Genomic DNA, 19,521 nt, shown 5'->3' on the forward strand with positions numbered 1-19,521 from the left:
GCAAGATGGCGGATGGAAAAGCTGAGTAGAAGCTAAGGATGCTGATGCCAGTGGTGAGATCAATGGGGAAGCCCCCTACATCTGGGAGCCTGTCCTAGCATAGAAATCTGCAGAGTCCCAATCCGAGAGGTACTCCAGGAAGACTATGCCCAAGCAGATGTCCACAGCCGAGCCGTTAAATCCACAATTAAGAAGACAAAGGTGGCCGGACGCGGTGGCTCATGCCTCCCAAGTGCTCATCCCAGCACTTTGGGAGGCTGAGGCGGGCAGATCACCTGGGGTCAGGAGCCACAAACCAGCCTGGCCAACATGGTGAAACTCTGTCTCTACTAAAAATGCAAAAAGTAGCCAGACATGGTTGTGGGCACCTGAAAATCCCAGCTACTCAGGAGGCTGAAGCAGAAGAATTGCTTGAACCTAGAAGGTGGAGGCTACAGTGAGCCAAGATCCCGCCACTGCACTCCATCCTGGGCAACAGAGCAAGACTCTGTCTCAAAAAAAAAAAATCCAGGCACAGTGGCTCACGCCTGCAATCCCAGCACTTTGGGAGGTGGAGGCGGGTGGATCACGAGGTCAGGAATTCAAGACCAGCCTGGCCAACGTGGTGAAACCCCACCTCTACTAAAAAATATAAAAATGAGCCAGGCGTGGTGGCACACGCCTGTAATCCCAGCTACTCGGGAGGCTGAAACGGGATAACCTGGGAGGCGGAGGTTGCAGTGAGCCGAGATCACGCCATTGCACTCCAGCCTGGGTGACAGGATGAGACTCCATCTCAAACACACACACACACACACACACACGGAAGAAAAAGGAAAGTTCTTTCTACTATGACAAAGCTAGGTGGTGGTAATAAGAATGGTGACATCAAAGTGAGAAATTATCAAAATGCCTAGACAGTACTCTCCTGAAGATGTGATTTGAGAACTGTTCAGACATGAAACAAAGCACTACCATCAACATGTAAGAAAACTACATTTGGGCATCCCTGCTGGGGCTCCTCTGATCAACCTCACTGGCCACAGGGGAGGCAAGCAGTGGTTTCCCTGAAGCTACTGAGCAGTAGCCTGCCACACAGACCACTAAATCCTCAACTGAGTTCCTTTACACAGAACACTGAAAATTTGTCAACGCCTCTACCAAAATGGACCTTGATGGTATGAAAATCCCAAAGCATTTCAATAATGCTTACTTTTAAGAAGAATAAGCTGCCTGAGACTAGACACCAAGAAGAGGAGCTCTTCAACTCAGAGAAGAGAAATATGAGTTTATTGAACACTGCAAGGTAGACCAGAAAACTGTGGACTCTCAACTTTGGTTCAAAAAGCAAAGCCCTTCCTAATTCCAGGACCTCTTAGATTCTGTGTGGCATTGAAAATGAAGTTTATCTTCACAAGTTAGTGTTCTAAACCTCTTGCAGAGCTCTAATTAAAATTTCTAAAACAGGCTGGGCGTCGTGGCTCACGCCTGTGATCCCAACAATTTGGGAAGCCAAGGCAGGAGGATGGCCTGGGGCCAGGAGTTCAAAACCAGCCTAGGTAACCTAGTGAGACCCCAGTCTCTGAAAAATTTAAAAATTAGCTAGGCATGGTGGTTTGTACCTGTTGTCCTAGCTAATCAGGCGGCAAAAGCAGGAGAATCACTTGAGCCCTGGAATTTGAGGTTACAGTGAGCTATGATCATGCCACTGTAACAGAGACCTCATCGCTTAAAAAAAAATACGTACCTAAAACAACAATAACAAACAAACATGAACCAAAACAAACAAAAGCCCTATTGTTTCAAGGGAACTTCTTTTCTTTTTTTTCTTTTTTTTTTTTTTTTTTGATAGGGCGTCTCACTCTGTCGCCCAGGCTAGAGTGCAGTGGCATAATCTCGGCTTACTGCAAGCTCCGCCTTCTGGGTTCACACCATTGTCCTGCTTCAACCTCCCAAGTAGCTGGGACTATAGGCACCCGCCACCGTGTCTGGCTAATTTTTTATATTTTTAGTAGAGACAGGGTTTCACCATGTTAGCCAGGATGGTCTCGATCTTCTGATCTCATGATCCACCCACCTCGGCCTCCCAAAGTGCTGGGATTACAGGTGTGAGCCATCACGCCTGGCCCAAACTTCTTTTCTTAATAAAGAAGCCTGAGGCTAGGCACAATGGCTCACGCCTGTAATCCCAGCACTTTGGGAGGCCAAGATGGGTGGATCAACTGAGGTCAGGAGTTCAAGACCAGCCTAACCCACATGGCGAAACCCCGTCTCTACTAAAAATACAAAAATTAGCTGGGCGTGGTGGCATGCGCCTGTAGTCTCAGCTACACAGGAGGCTAAGACAGGAGGATCACTTGAACCCGGGAAGTGGAGGTTGTAGTGAGCCGAGAATGCACGACTGCACTCAAGCCTGGGTGACAGAGAAAGATTCCGTCTCAGAAAAAGAAAAGAAAAAAAGAAAAGGCGCAGTGGCTCACACCTGTAATCCCAGCACTTTGGGAGGCTGAGGCGGGAGGATCACCTGAGGTCAGGAGTTTGAGATCAGCCCCACCAACATAGCGAAACCCTGTCTCTACTAAAAATACAAAAATTAGCAGGGTATGGTGGCATGCACCTGTAATCCCAACTACTTGGGAGGCTGAGGCAAGAGAATCACTTGAACCCAGGAGGTGGAGGTTGCAGTGAGCTGAGACTGAGCCATTGCACTCCAGTCTGGGTGACACCAGCCTGGGTGACAGAGCGAGACTTTGTCTCAAAAAAAAAAAAAAAGTGCGTTAATACATTCAAACATGAGAAGCTCCCTAAGATGCAGAGAGCACAAGGTAAATATTGCATCTGCAACAAATGTCCTGGAACACCAGCAACCCTAGAAACACACTAAAGTCATCTGTGAAGATGAGGGTTCCATGTCCCAAGTCTCAAAGAAGGAAAGCTTCTAAGGCAATATTTAAGAAAGGGTGTTTCAGGCCATACACCTAAGAGCCATGGCATTGGTTCTGAAGGCACATGTGGTCAGTCAAAGCCAGTCTTCCAATAGATTCGTATGTGAATGTCCTCACTCAGAGGACAAGGAAAACTTCTCTCCAGGCACTGGGTTCTCAACTAATATGAAACCAAGACAAATAAACTTATTTATTTTAGGTCAGAAATAAAAGCAGCAAATTCCTCAAAAACTGGCCAGTAGAAGTTTAAGATACGTGGGAGTTCATCTCTCGCGTACCTTTTCTCTCACGTGAGCCTGTTTATCTCCATTCAGGGTAACATGACAGTCTTCTTTTGAGGGCTGAATCAGGAACAAAAATTGTTTCTAGGATACACTCTTTAAATTTAGGAATTTAATCCCTCAAGAACCTAAACAAGGCCCCAAAATGAATTTTAGCATTTTATTACTTATGATATATACACATCAGGGAAAATTATGTCACTGCTCAAAGAATAAAGTAGACCTGCATGACTGACAAGGAAGAAAGGATGTCTGGGATACACTGGTGAAAGGCAACAGCAAGCTGGAGAGCCAAGCATAGGGTGACATACCATTTTTATAAAGCAACTATACACATGAGGATATAGAAGTATCCCCCACCGGGGCTGGGCACGGTGGCTCACACCTGTAATCCCAGCACTTTGGAAGGCCAAGGCAGGAAGATCGCTTGAGCTCAAGAGATCAAAACCAGCCTGGGCAACATGGCAAAACTCCGTCTCTACTAAAAATACAAAAATTGGCCGGGCGCGGTGGCTCAAGCCTGTAATCCCAGCACTTTGGGAGGCTGAGACGGGCAGATCACAAGGTCAGGAGATCGAGACCATCCTGGCTAACACGGTGAAACCCCGTCTCTACTAAAAAATACAAAAAACTAGCTGGGTGAGGTGGCGGGCGCCTGTGGTCCCAGCTACTCGGGAGGCTGAGGCAGGAGAATGGCATAAACCCGGGAGGCAGAGCTTGCAGTGAGCTGAGATCCGGCCACTGCACTCCAGCCTGGGCGACAGAGCGAGACTCCATCTCAAAAAAAAAAAAAAAATTAGCCAGGTGCAGTGGTGTACACCCAGGAGGCTGAGGTGGGAGGATTGTTGGAGCCCAGGAAGTTAAGGCTGCAGTGAGCCATGTTCATGCCACTGAACTCCAGCCTGGGTGGCAAAGCGAGACCTGGTCTCAAAAAAAGAAGAAAAGAAAAATATCCCCACCATGCTCCCACAGAGCATAGTTAAGGGTCAGAAGGGAAGAGTTTATGTAACCATTTAACATTTCTTCCCCTAGGGAAGAGGATTAGAAAATAAAACAGAGGGACTGGGCAGAGTGGCTCACGCCTATAACCCCAACACTTTGGGAGGCTGAGGCAGGTGGATCATTTAAGGTCAGGAGTTTGCGGCCAGCCCGGTCAATGTGATAAAATCCCATCTCTACTAAAAATACAAAAATTAGTTGGGCGTGGTGACACGCACCTGTAATCCCAGCTACTTGGGAGGCTGAGGCAGAAGAATCACTTGAACCTAGGAGGCGGAGATTGCAGTGAGCCGAGATTGCGCCACTGAACTCCAGCCTGAGTGACAGAGCGAGACTCTGTGTCAATAAAAAAAGAAGAGAAAAGAAAATGGGGGGCTTTCCCTTCAACTTCATGCATTTCTACAGTGTTTGCATTTTCTTATCACAACCATGAATTATTATCTTTTTTTTTTTATCCTAAGCAAGCTAACACAGGAAGTTTTTAAAAATTAAAGCAACATTCTCTTATACGTAATAACAGACTATTCCCCCAATAAATGATTTCCTATTATTGCCTTAAAGCCACAGCTACAATATGCAACAATCAATGAGGCTGTTTCTAAATGGGTTAGCTCTTGATCTTTATAAAGAGGAAACCAGGGAGACACCTGTAAGGCAAGAAAGCCTTTGAATGAATGAGACCACATGGGCAAGAACCACATTCAGTTTTACCACAGGCATCTGAGTGTCAGAGTGTTAGGCTAATTCCAGAGAGACAGATGTAAAGACTCACCAGATAAAGGTGATTTTTGTCCTGAAAGGCATACTGTAATTGGGGGATCCACGGGCTTGTGCTTCGAGATAGTATGTTCCGCTCTTCCTCAAAAAATGAAACCTAGGAAAAAAAGAAACTGCTTAGAAAATTATAAAGAATTAAGTGTGAGAGGGAGAAAAAAGTATTTTCCTCTGTCTTTATGCCTAAACAGATATTTCTAGCTTAAAAAACAAAAAAGAAAAAGAAAAGAAAAGAAAGAAGAAGGAAGGAAGGAGGAAACGAGGGAGGAAGGAAGGGAGGGAGGGAGGGAAGGAGGCAAGGAAGGGGCTGTCACTTAGCCCAGAATTGCATAAATCTCAATCATTCACCTACTTTGGTCACAATTTTTGCCAGCTCCATATATTACCTGCTCAACTCTTTAACATATTTCTTTAAACTCCCTTTCTTTAAATGTAAATATTTTTCTCTTCCTTTTCTGTTTCTGAACAATTCAGTCCTAAAGCCACTCGCTGGTATGGAACAAGGTAAGCATCCATACTGGTTATGGGGAGAGTCACGGTGGCCCAGGACAGGGTGCCAGTCCCAAGCAACGTGAGGAGGGCGGCACCCACGTGTGGGCGCAGCCCAATACCACAGGCCCACACAGGGTGAAGAAGACATCCACGTGAAAGGGCAACTTATCTGGACAGAGCAGATTATCTGGACCCACCAAGGGGAGGTGGGATACCAACAAAGACAGTAGATTGGATGCACACAGATGCATAAAATAAGTGAACATATTAAGGGTATACTGTCAGAGAAGAGAATTACAAACATGGAAAGGGTGAAAACTAAAATGAACCCTGTGAAGTTGGATTGGAACTGGGGGTACTGGTGTGAACTCATGGTTTTCCCTTTTTATTTTTGTAGAGACAGAGTCTCTATGTTTCCCAAGCTGGTCTTGAACTCCTGGCTTCAAGTGATCCTCTTGTCTCAGCCTCCCAAAATGCTGAGATTAAAGGCATGAGCCACTGTGCCCAGCCACAGTTTTCAATATATAGACATAGATACACAAATATAGATGTAAATGTATGTGCGTGTGTGTGTGCGTGTGTGCACACGTGCACGTGTAGGTGGATATATACTGTATATACATATGTATATTCCTTAGTGCTGTCCACTGAAAGGGGTCTGGGAGTAGTGACACCCCAGTAGCAATGAAAATACCCAATGTCCAGATCTCGGCCTCTAAACACCATTGTCCACTGAAAGGAACAGGGCTCCTCTGAGAAATGACTGATGCCAGAGCCAGGGCAGAGAAAGTAAAATTACCAAAAGAACCTGAACATCTTGCTATACCAGAAAGCAGGAAAGTATTCAATGAATCTTGGGGACAAGTGAAAAGGACACAAAAGCTAACCTAAAAAGGTTCTCAGTGGCCAAACTGGGAACAATTTAAGTATAAAACTCGTGACAGAAATGGATTATAACTCACTGACTGAAATAGGAAAATGCAAGTCCACATAGATACAAAATATTTCCATCATTTGAAAGTAACTCTCCAAAAAACACTTTTTTAATTACAAAGGAGGCTGGGTGCAGTGGCTCATGCCTATCATCCCAGCGCTTTGGGAGGCCAAGGCAGGAGGACTGCTTGAGGCCAGGAGTTAGAGACCAGCATGGACAACATAGTGAGACCCCATCTCTACAATACAAAGATTAGCTGGGTGTGGTGATGTGTGCTTATAGTCCCAGTTACTCAGGAGGCTGTGGCAGGTGGATTACTTGAGCCCAGGAGTTCAACGCTACAGTGAGTCAAGATCGCACCAGTGCACTCCAGCTTGGGCAACCAAGCAAGACCCTGTCTCTAAGAAAAATAAAATAAATAAAATTACGAAGGAGGAAGGAGTAACTCCACAAGCAGAAAAGCATAACTGGCATCACGTTAATCAAGTGATCAAAGTGAGCATCAACATGAATATGATAAATTGAAACTGAGAGTCGCCTGCTTGGATGCAATAAGAACAGAGGATCTTGTCAGGAGGCTGAGGCAGGAGAATGGCGTAAACCCGGGAGGCAGAGCTTGCAGTGAGGTGAGATCCGGCCACTGCCCTCCAGCCTGGGCGACAGAGCAAGACACCATCTCAAAAAAAAAAAAAAAAAAAAAGAACAGAGCATCTTGTCTGTGATATTCCAGCCAAAGATCAAGACCCTGAATCTAAATATGAGCAACATCAGACAAATTCAAACTTTACAAAATAACTGGCCTATAATCATCAGAATTGTCAAGGTCATGAGAGTCCAGGAAAAATCAAAGAACTGCTCCAGATTGAAGGAGACTAAAGAGACAGGACAATTAAGTGTCACGTGTGATCCTCAACTCGATTGTTTTATTCTAAAAGACATTATGGGGGCTGGGCATGGTGGCTCGTGCCTGAAATCCCAGCACTTTGGGAGGCCGAGGCGGGCAGATCACTTGAGGTCAGGAGTTCGAGGCCAGCCTAGCCAACATGGTGAAACTCCGTCTCTACTAAAAAATACAAAAACTAGCTGGGTGTGGTGGCATGCTACTTGTGGGGCTGAGGCAGGAGAATCACTTGAACCCAGGAGGCGGAGGTTGCGGTGAGCTGAAATCTCACCACTGCACTCTAGCCTGGGTGACTAAGCGAGACTGTGTCTTAAAAAAAAAAAAAAAAAAACTGTGTAAATCAACTGCTTAAAATAAATAAATTATATATATGCATATATATGTAAATATATTCTATGCATGTGTACATATATATTTCTGTGTATATATATTCTGTATGCAATATATATTCTATGTGTATATACATTCTGTGTGTGTATATATATATTCTACATATATATTCATTGTGTATCTATCAAATGGTTTAAGAAAAAAAGTTGTTTATACTGTATGTGATGGTTAGTCTTGTGTCAACTTATAATCCTAGATGATTACATATCTATCTCCTACTGGTTCCATTTCCCTTAAGAACCCTGACTATACTGTACTTGCAACTTTTCTATAAATTTGTGATTGTTGGCCAGGCGTGGTGGCTCACGCCTGTAATCCCAATACTTTGGGAGGCCAAGGCAGGCAGATCACTTGAGGTCAGGAGTTCAAGACTAGCCTAGCCAACGTGGTGAAACACCGTCTCTACTAAAAATACAAAAATTAGCCGGGCATGGTGGAGAGAACCTGTAATCCCACCTATTCAGAAGGCTGAGACAGGAGAATCATTTGAACCCAGGAGGCAGAGGTTGCAGTGAGCAGACACTGTGCCCCTGCACTCCAGCCTAGGTGACAAAGCAAGACTCTGTCTCCAAAAAAAAAACAAAAAAAATGGTTACTGTTTCAATTTTTTTTATTTAATTTTAAATTTAAAAAATTGTTTAGGTTATTGTTAGAACAAGTTACAGGGGATTTGTTTATTTGTTTGTTTGTTTGTTTTGTTTTGTTTAGAGACAGGGTCTTGCCGTGTTACCTAAGCTGGTCTCAAACTCCTGGGCCCAAACCATCCTCCCGCCTTGGCCTCCCAAAGTGCTGGGATTACAGGTGTGAGCAAAGTTACAGGTTTTGATATGTTAGTTAATATTAAACTATTAAATATTTTTACATAGGTTGTCCACGTACTACCTAAAATCATGAGATTTAACACTACCAGAGATAAATCTAACGCATTTGGGAAACAGCAACCTAACCCCAGTAATTTACTACACCTGATGCTGATCCTTCTTTTGTCTGGCACATAAAAGGTGTCCAAGGAAGGCTGAACTGAACAGTCTACACCTTTGCTTGCTCACCACTGACTCTGTCTGACCCCTGAAGCTTCCATTAAAATAAGCAGTCTCCAAACAAAAAAAAAAATTAAAAATAAATAAAATAAGCAGTCTCAGCCAGGAGGCGTGGCTCATGCCTGTAATCCCAACACTTTGGGAGGGGGAGATGGAAGGATCACTTGAGGCCAGGAGTTCAAGACTAGCCTGGGCAACATACGGAGATCCCACCTCTACACAATTTTTCTTTTTTTTTTTTTTGAGATGGAGCGTTTGCTCTTGTTGCCCAGGCTGGAGTGCATGGCATGATCTAAGCTCACTGCAACCTCTGCCTCCCAGGTTCAAGCGATTCTCCTGCCTCAGCTCCCGAGTAGCTGGGATTACAGGCATGTGCCACCACACCCAGCTAATTTTTTGTATTTTTAGTAGAGATGGGGTTTCTCCATGTTGGTCAGGCTGGTCCCGAACTCCCAACCTCAAGTAATCTGCCTGCTTCGGCCTCCCAAAGTGCTGGGATTACAGGTGTGAGCCACCGCGCCTGGCTCACAAAATTTTCTTTTAAAGTTAGTTGGGGGCTGGGCACAGTGGCTCACGCCTGTAATCCCAGTACTTTGAGAGGCTGAAGTGGCCAGATCACTTGAGGTCAGGAGTTCGAGACCAGCCTGGCCAACATGGCAAAACTCTGTCTCTACTGAAAAATACAAAAAACATTAGCCAGACATGGTGGTGCCCGCCTGTAGTCCCAGCTACTAGGGAGGCTGAAGCACAAGAATCACTTGAACCCAGGAGGCAGAGGGTGCGGTGAGTGAGATCGAGCCACTGAACTCCAGTGGACTCTGTCTCAAAAAAATAAAAATAAAAAGAGTTTTTAAAATAATAAAGTGGGCCGGGCGCAGTGGCTCACACCTGTAATCCCAGCACTTTGGGAGGCCAAGGCAGGCAGACCACAAGGTCAGAAGTTCGAGACCAGCCACCTGACCAACATGGTGAAACTCCCCCCTCTACTAAAAATACAAAAATTAGCCAGGTGTGGTGGCAGGCACCTGTAATCCCAGCTACTCAGGAGGCTGAGCCAGGAGAATCACTTGAACCTGGAAGGCAGAGGTTGCAGTGAGCCGAGTTTGCACCACTGCACTCTAGCCTGGGCAACAGAGTGAGACTCATTCTCTAAATAAATAAATAAATAAATAAATAAATAAATAATAAAGTGAACTGGGTGTGGCAGCACATGCCTATGGTCCCAGCTACTTGAGAGGCTGAGGCGGGAGGGTCCCTTAAGCCCAGAAGTTTGAAGATACAGTGAGCTATGACCGCACGACTGCATTCCGGCACAGATGACAGTGAGACTCTGTCTCTAAAATAATAGAAACAGTCGGCCAGGCGTGGTGGCTCACGCCTGTAATCCCAACACTTTGGGAGGCCAAGGCGGGGGAATCACGAGGTCAGGAGATGGAGACCATCCTGGCTAACATGGTGAAACCCCGTCTCTACTAAAAATACAAAAAAATTAGCTGGGCGTGGTGGTGGGCACCTGTAGTCCCAGCTACTTGGGAGGCTGAGGCAGGAGAATGGTGTGAACCCGGGAGGCGGAGCTTGCAGTGAGCCGAGATCGTGCCACCACACTCCAGCCTGGGCGACAGAGCAAGACTCCGTCTCTAAATAAATAAATAAATAAACAGTCTCTGAGGACCCCTTCCAGCTATCAGAGAACCTGGGCAGGTGTGCGGGCCTCTCCCAGGAGAGGCCTCGGACTTGTCTGCAGAACAGCATCCCTCCCTCCTCTCGGGCACTTCTTTTCCTTTGCTCCTTGTGCTAGCTTCTCTCCTCTCATGCCCTTAAATTCCAAATGGCTCAGTTAAGGACCCTACTTTTCTTTTCTATGCATCCTCTTAAGGAATGAATAGGCGGCTTTAGTTAGCGCCTGTATGTGTATAATTTTATAAGCCCCCAGCCCACACTTCCACACGGTCATTTCAGGCCATTCGCCTGGAGGAAGGCATACCTATTTGAATGTCTCTATTGTTTGCCTGCCGTGTGGTCTATTGGATTATTTTCTTTTTACATGCACTATTTCCCATCAAAAACATAAGTACCACAAGGTCAGGGCTACATGTAATGCCTCTTCCCCAGGACCTAGAAACATACCAGACACAGCAGATGCTCAGGTAGTGTGAACTGATGAGACACAGTTCTTTCTCAGGAGCTGGGAGGCTGAGTGAGCATCTTCCACTCCTCTCTTCCAAATTATCTGCCATGTCGTCACTTTTCCTTTCTATTATGTTGCTCACATTTTATTGCTAAACACAGAAGCCACTCTCAGATCCTGACAAGCAGCTTCCTGCCCTCCACCACTTCTCTGATTGGAGGGCACACAAAGTCACTGAAGTCCACAGGGCCAGACTCTGATCCCAACCTCCTCCTTCCAGAGGTCTAAATAATCCCCAACAGCCTCACAAAGTAAACTGCAATTCAAAAACTGGTTCTTGGGGGAATGGGGAGGTATTGTATAATGGATAGAGAGTTTCTGTTTGGGATAGAAAAGTTCTAGAAATGGATAGTGGTCATGGTTGTACAACATCATGAATGCATTGAATACCACTCAGTTGCACATTTAAAAATGGTTAAAATGGTACACTTTATGTTATATATATTTTACCACAATTTTTTAAAAAAAGGTTCTTGAGTTTCCCACCCATTTCCCCCTCCCCACCCAAATGTCCTCATTTCGCCATTTCCCAGTCTGTTCTGAACCACTGAACACACACACACACCCACACACACACACTTGCATAGCATTCTAGTACTCCAGAATGTCACACTTCTACCCAACATGTTCTCATCACTTCTCTCTGCCCAGAACCTACATTTCCCCCCATCAGTGAGAACTGTCCCTAACTGTCCCTTGCTCACCCACAACATCTCCCCTCACATCATCATTAATTAATTTGCTAATTGCTCTCCCGCTTCTGTGATACTTTAGCTGGTAAGCACCTGCTTTATACATTTGCATTTTTCCTCCACTTTCCAAGGTTGTTTTTAAACCCTGAAAATAACAGCCATGGGACTTCTATTCCTTTTGCGAGCTTCCTGCAGAGCTGGGTACATTATCAGACATATCATGTGCACTAAAATGTCTGTAAGTAATAAATTACTCTCTGAATTCCAAGGCTGATGGCCATCTCTCTAAAACACAGCAAAAGAATCAATGTCGAGAGACAGTAGCCTTGTTTAAAAGAAAGAAAAATACCACAACAAAAAAGATAACGTTCTACCTGCTCTCAAACAAGCAACTCCCTAGCCACATAACAAAGAATTTTATTTGATTTCTTCAAAGGCCTGTTTTAAAACCAAATCCATATGCCCACAACACAAATATCTAAAGCGTGTACAAAAGCAATGCGATTCACCCCACCATATGTATATCCTGAGTCCCCAGCTAGCGGTCATAAAAGATCATCTTAAATTCATTAGTTAAAAGGCCAACTTGGTACTGAAATAAATCACAACTATAGAAACATGATACATCAAGAGGAATTTGTGAGCCTTCAAAATTAGCCAACATCAGTTCAAGAAGATGAGCTAAGAACACAAGAGCCCTTTTTGCCCCAACCATCATTAAATATAGTCACAGAGGAAAACGTGCTCGATCCTAGACGCCAGTGCAGCAGATTCTCGTCTTTGCAATGAACACTCCGGTACAGAAAGTGGACAAGCATGATGTTAAAATCCTCCTACCTGCTCCTGGGCCAATAAAGCCTTCTTCTTCATCACTTTCATAGCATGGATGTCCCCGGTTGCCTTCTCTCTCACCACCTGCACTTCAGCAAAGTGACCACAACCTACAAGACTTCTGACTTCAAAGTCCTTTGCCGAAGGCTGGAGCTCCTGTAACTCAGCTATGGTGTCGGAATCTGCAAAAGATGCAAGAGTTATCCCCAGGTAAATAAAGCATGCAAATATATGCATCTTTATGAAAGAAAAAAAAAAAAGAAAATAGCGTTCGGATAGCTTCCCTCACTGTCAAAGACATTCACTTTCTCATCCATCATGAATAATTATAAAATCAGTACAAAAGTGTTTTTATATGTTAAGTTAAAATTAAGGGCTCCAGAAATTCCAAAGTACAGTTTCCATGGCAGCTACAATTTGAATCCCATAGACTCAGAAAATAGGGAGAGAGGATACAAATTATGTTTTCCTTCTTCCTCTCTGAAGGCTGCAGGGCAGTGTTTGGTCAAGCATGCTTATCAGCATTTAGACTGGTTTACAGTGTGACATAGTCAACAAGAGTCTAATTTAGACCAACTTGGGACCTGGCTTCCAGGTCATTCCATTCAAACTACATGTGCTTAGTTTTATCCCACTAGCCCAAGGTTCACCTTCCTTGGATTGTATCAGTAATGCCTTCGTAGATTTAATATGTGGCAGTGCTTAAAGGGGCAGAGGGGGCTGGGCATGGTGGCTGACACCTGTAATCCCAACACTTTGGGAGGCCTAGGCAGGTGGATCACTGGAGGTCAGGAGTTCAAGACCAGCCTGGCCAACATGGTGAAACCCCATCTCTACTAAAAATACAAAAATTAGCCAGGTGTGGTGGTGCATGCCCGTAATTCCAGCTACTCGGGGCTGAAGCACAAGAAACACTTGAACCTGGGAGGCAGAGGATGCAATGAGCTGAGATCGTGTCACTGCACTCCAATCTGGGTGACAGAGTGAAACTCTGTCTCTAAAAAAACAAAGCATGGAGGCCGGTCGCGGTGGTTCACACCTGTAATCCCAGCACTTTGGGAGGTTGAGGTGGGCGGATCACGAGGTCAGGAGATCAAGACCATCCTGGCTAACATGGTGAAACCCCATCGCTACTAAAAAAAATAAGCCAGGTGTGGTGGCGGGCACCTGTAGTCCCAGCTACTCGGGAGGCTGAGGCAGGAGGATGGTGTGAACCCAGGAGGCAGAGCTTGCAGTGAGCCGAGATTTTGCCACTGCATCACAGCCTGGGCGACAGAGCAAGACTCCATCTCCAAAAATAAATAAATAAATAAAAATTTAAAAAAAAAAAAAAAAAGCGTGGTAGGCAGAAGGGCTTAGCACTCAGAGAACCAAATGGGGCCCTGACATCTGCTCTGCAGGGCTGACATGCCACATGTCCAAATGGATTTGCAACTATCTTTTTCTTACCATACAGTCTCATTCTTTTTCCAAGTCTAATCTTTCAGTCAGAGATCCTCAACGTATGAAGTATGGACTAAATGGACAGCAGATTTGGAATCTAACATGTTTATTAACACTCTAGATACACTGATCTGATACATCGCTAGATGTGCGATGACCCTAATGACCTGCAGGAATGAAGGGGAGCAGCAGTGGCTGACCCAAAAATTTAATCCTGTACATTACAAGGGAACAGCATCATATACAGGCATTACACAACATGGGCAGGCAAGCAATTCTTATAATCAAAATTACCCTGGAGAATCCGGCAGAATGATGCCACACTAAAGACCACGGGACTGTCTTAAAATCCCAAACACACACTGGAATCTTCTGGGAACTGGAAGGGATGGCCATTTCAATGGCTGGGCAGCAGATAAGGTTAGCAGTTACATTCTAGAGTCATACTCAGCCCTGCAAGTGGCTCACTCAATGAGACGGACTTGGTCCATCAAAGGGAAAAGCCATTTCATACCACAGTCAGTGACTGGCATTTTAATGAGTTGGCCAATGTCATTTTTTTCATTTTCTTTCTTTTTTTTTTTTTTTAAGAGACACAATTGGCCAGGCATAGTAGCTCACACCTGTAATCCCAACACTTTGGGAGGCCGAGGTGGGTGGATCACCTGAGGTCAGGAGTTCAACATGGTGAAACTCCCATCTCTACTAACAATACAAAAATTAGCTGTGCACGAGTGGCTGCTTGTAATCCCAGCTGCTCAGGAGGCTGAGGCAGGAGAATCACTTTAACCTGGGAGGTGCAGGTTGCAGTGAGCAGAGATCGCACCATTGCACTTCAGCTTGGGTGACAGAGTGAGACTCCATCTCAAAAAAAAAAAACAAAAAAAAAAACATGATCTTGCTCTGTTGCCCAGCCTGGAATGCAGTGGTGAAATCATAGAATCATAGCTCACTGCAGCCTCGAACTCCTGGACTCAAGGGATCTTCAGCCACCTCATTCTCCCGAGTAGCTGGGACTATAGTGCACACTACCATATGTACAGGTAGGGTCTCATTATGCTGCCCAGGCTGGTCTCAAACTCCTGGACTGAAGCAATCCTCCCAACTTGGCTTCCCAAAGCACTAGGATTACAGGCATGAACTATCACACTCAGCCTGCAACTGTAACTGGTCTTGCCCACCCTCTTCCTTTGTTGCACGGGTAGAGTTGAAATCTCTTGGGTCAAAGGCATATATAATGAGTGCCACAGTATTAGAGTCTTCTAAGCCACAGACCCCACCCCTCACTTCAGCAGTCATCCTGAATACACCTTCCCTTGGTCCCTTGGGGAACCAGGCAAGAGTGCTGGGTGGATCCACATGAAGTCGTGACCACTGTAAAAAACAAATCTAGGGCATCTACATGGGGAACGCCATGAAGAAGCAAAATTAAAAGCTATACAGTATTTTCCTTTTGCCCTGACAATGCTGTAACAAGCCCGTCTTCCTTCCCTGTCTCTTTCCAAGTTTCTTTCAGATCAAGTATTTGAGTTTTGAATTATAATTCCCCAAAAACTTGCTGGATTGAACTGGATTTTCTTATTGCTCATACACAAAGTCAATCTCTCCTAATTCTTCATTATGGCTTGGATTGTTTACAAAGTTGCTTACAGCGGTGTCCAACTTAATAACTGGGTCTGTCACTGGCGACCACCAGGTATCTCAACTGCACAAGGAGACAGACCACGTTGCTTTGCAGGCAAAACCACGACAATACTATCTTGGAATTCTGAGAAGCCATTTCAAATCTCCATTTCTTTATCTAAAGACTTTTGGATTATTAAGGCAAACAGATGAGAGGCTACATTCAAGCCTATGATTATTAAAAAAAAAAAAAAAAAGACCAGTACAATGGCTCAGGCCTGTAATCCCAGCACTTTGGGAAGCCCAGGTGGGTGGATCACCTGAGGTCAGGAGTTCGAGATCAGCCTGGCCAACATGGTGAAACCCCATCTCTACCAAATACAAAAAATTGGCTAGGTGTGGTGGCACATGCCTATAATCCCAGCTAGTCGGGAGGCTGAGGCATAAGAATCACTTGAACCAGGGAGACAGAGGTTGTGATGAGCTGAGATCGAGCCACTGCACTCCAGCCTGGGGGATAGAGTGAGATTTTGTCTCCAAAAAAAAAAAAGAACTTCACAACTTCTCTCTATACCAGCTACTTCTGTGACCCTAAAACCGTCACATCACTCTTCACCCCTGTGCACTTTTAGCTGCAGTATCTAAGGGCCCAGTGGGCATTGAATATTGAGGTACTGAGGTAGAGATAAGGACCCAAAGCACTGTGAAAATGCAGTCATAGAGCCAGGCGCCATGGCTCACGCCTGTAATCCCAGCACTTTGGGAGGCTGAGGCAGGTGGATCACCTGAGGTCAGAAGTTCAAGACCATCCTGGCTAACATGGTGAAACCCCATCTCTATGGAAAATACAAAAAATTAGCCAGGTGTAGTGGTGCATGCCTGTAATCCCAGCTACTTAGGAGGCTGAGGCAGGAGAATCACTTGAACCTGGGAGGCAGAGGCTGCAGTGAGCTGAGATCACGCCATTGCACTCCAGCCTAGGCAACAAGAGCGAAACTCCGACTCCGTCTCAAAAAAAAAAAAGAAAAGAAAAGAAAATGCAATCAGAGAATAATTCTGTCAGATATCATCTGGACCCAAGAGCAAAAGCCAACATAGCGGGGTGTATTGCTTCCTTTTTTGGAACATGGTAATTCAACCTTTCAATTTCTAGGAATCATCCATTGTCTACAGAAATACTTGCACATGTGCTCAAAAAAGATGTATACAAAGATGTGCACGATAAAAACTGTTGTAACAGAAAAATAATCAGAAACCACCTAAAGGTTTATCAAGAGGAAAGTTGACACAGCCTACAAGTCTGCCCATAACAAGACGGCTCAGTCTCCATTAGAACACATATTCCTTACAGGCAGGGAGTTTTCTCTGGTTTAAACAAACCAAGATGAGAGGAGGGAGACAATTTGAAAAAAATAACTATTTGAAAAAATAACGTTTGTTTGTTTGTTTGTTTCTGGGATGCAGTCTCACTCTGTCACCCTGGCTGGAGTGCAGTGGCGTGGTCTTGGCTCACTGCAACCTCCGCCTCCAGGGTTCAAGCAATTCTCATGCTTTGGTCTCCCGAGTAGCTGGAACTACAAGTGCCCACCGCACCCGGCTAATTTTTGTATTTTTAGGAGACTGGGTTTCACCATTTTGGCCAGGCTGGTCTCAAATTCCTGACCTCAAGTAATACACCCACCTCGGGCTCCCAAAGTGCCAGGATTACAGGCGTGAGCCACCACACCTGGCCACCTTGGGGTATGTTTTTAAATTTCCATAATAAATATTTTTAAGGCACACACAAAATTGGAATACTATACAGCAATCTGTTAGCAGTGATTATCTCAGGTAAGATTTGGAGGGATTTTTCTCTTACTATGTATGTGATGTGCTATAATCTAAATGTTTGTGCCCCTTGCCCCCGCAAAATTCATGTTGAAACGTAATCCCCAGTGTAATACTATTACGAGGTAGGACTTTTAGGGGCTGGCCACAGTGGCTCACACCTGTAATGCCAGCATTTTGGGCGGATCACTTGAGGTCAGGAGTTCAAGACCAGACTGGCTAACATGGTGAAACCGCTACTCTACTAAAAATACAAAAAAATTAGCCGGGCATGGTGGCAGGCACCTGTAATCCCAGCTACTCGGGAGGTTGAGGCAGGAGAATCACCTGAACCTGGGAGGCGGAGGTTGCAGTGAGCCAATACTGCACCACTGCACTCCAGCCTGGGTGACAGACCAAGACTCTGTCTCGAAAAAAAAAAAAAAAGAGGTAGGACCTTTAGGGAAGTGGTTAAATCATGAGGGCTCCATCCCCATGAATGGGATTAGTCCCCTTAAAAAAGAGGCTGACATTGGGTCGGGCGTAGTGACTCACACCTGTAATCCCAGCACTTTGGGAGGACAAGGTAGGTGGATCACGAGGTCAGGAGTTGGAAGCCAGCGTGGCCAGCATGGTGAAACCCTGTCTCTACTAAAATAGAAAAACTAGCCTGGCATGGTGGTGCACACCTGTAGTCCCAGCTACTCAGGAAGCTAAGGCAAGAGAATCACTTGAACCAGGGAGGCAGAGGTTGCAGTGAGCAAAGACTGCGCTACTGCACTCCAGCCTAGGCGACAGAGCAAGACTCTGTATCAAAAAAAAAAAAAAAAAAAAGAGGCTGACATTATCCGTAGCAAACTAATGCAGGAACAGAAAAGCAAATACCACATGTTCTCACGTATAAATGAGAGCTAAAGGATGAGAACACAAGGACACAAAGAAGGAAACAACAGACACTGGAGCCTAGTAGAGGACAGAGGAAGGGAGGAGGGAGACAATCTGAAAAAATAACTATTGGTTACTAGGCTTAGTACCTAGGTGACAAAATAATCTATAACGAACCCCAAGACAAGTTTACCTACATAACAAACCTGTACATTTACCTGTGGACCTAAAATAAAAGGTTTTTTGTTTTTTGTTTGCTTGTTTGTTTTTGAGACAGAGTCTCACTCTGTTGCCAGGCTAGAGTGCAGTGGCGCAATCTTGGCTCACTGCCACCTCCGCCTCCCAGGTTCAAGCAATTCTCCTGCCTCAGCCTCCTGAGTAGCTGGGACTACAGGTGCAAGCCACCACACCTGGCGAATTTTTGTATTTTTAGTATACAGACAAGGTTTCACCATGCTGGCCAGGATGGTCTCAATCTCTTGACCTCGTGATCCGCCCTCCTCGACCTCCCAAAGTGCTGGGATTACAGGCGTGAGCCACCACGCCAGGCCAAAAGTTTTAAACATTAAAAATAAATAAATAAATAAAACCACAGGCTGAAGGAATCATGTTTGTCCCCTCTGCCAGGTGAAGATGCAGCAAGAAGGCGCCATCTTTGAAGCAGGGAGCCATCACCAGACACCAGATTCGCCAGTGCCTTGATCTTGGACCTCCCAGTCTTCACAACTGCGAGCAACAAATTTCTATTCTTTATAAATTACCAAGTCTAAGGTATCTATTATCACAGCCCGAACAGACTCAGATACATATTTAACCTTCTATATTTAACATTGTATTGCATATTATGTTTGCAAAAAGGACGAAAAAAAAAAAACAACTTTTCAAAAGTTATCATTTGCTATTGGAACTAAAGCTGTAAATATATTGAAGGTGTTATCTATAGTGGATATAGCTGAAATGGTAGTAATTCAGCTACTGTCAAATTGCCAGTAACAGCCCCAACTTTCACAATTATCAACACTTTTCTGTGTAAGTTTTTTTGTTGTGGTGGTGGTTTTGGATTTTTTTTTTTTTTGAAGGGGGTGTTGTTTTGTGTTTTGAGACAGGGTCTTACTCTGTCACCCAGGCTGGGCACAATCTTGGCTCACTGCAACCTGGCACAGGCTCACTGCAACCTGGCACTCTGTCACCCAGGCTAGGCACAATTTTGGCTCACTGCAACCTCCACCTCCCAGCTTCAAGCAATTCTCCAGCCTCAGCCTCCCAAGTAGCTGGGACCACAGACGTGTGCCCCCATGCCCCGGCTAATTTTTGCATT

General features: G+C 45.0%; 1 protein-coding gene across 10 annotated transcripts in view; it reads right to left on the bottom strand.

The window, feature by feature from the left end:
- CIT (citron rho-interacting serine/threonine kinase) overlaps window positions 1–19,521 on the bottom strand; it is a 195,613-nt gene that overhangs the window by 163,227 nt on the left and 12,865 nt on the right. For all 10 annotated transcript variants that reach the window (XM_009181812.4, XM_009181811.4, XM_009181810.4 and 7 more), the window contains 2 exons: window positions 12,453–12,628; window positions 4,977–5,078 (listed from right to left, as the gene is read on the bottom strand). In XM_009181812.4, the coding sequence (XP_009180076.1) occupies window positions 4,977–5,078; window positions 12,453–12,628 (278 nt within the window). The remainder of the gene's footprint in view (window positions 1–4,976; window positions 5,079–12,452; window positions 12,629–19,521) is intronic.

Source organism: Papio anubis, chromosome 9 (genome assembly GCF_008728515.1).
Source record: "Papio anubis isolate 15944 chromosome 9, Panubis1.0, whole genome shotgun sequence".
Taxonomy (NCBI): domain Eukaryota; kingdom Metazoa; phylum Chordata; class Mammalia; order Primates; family Cercopithecidae; genus Papio; species Papio anubis.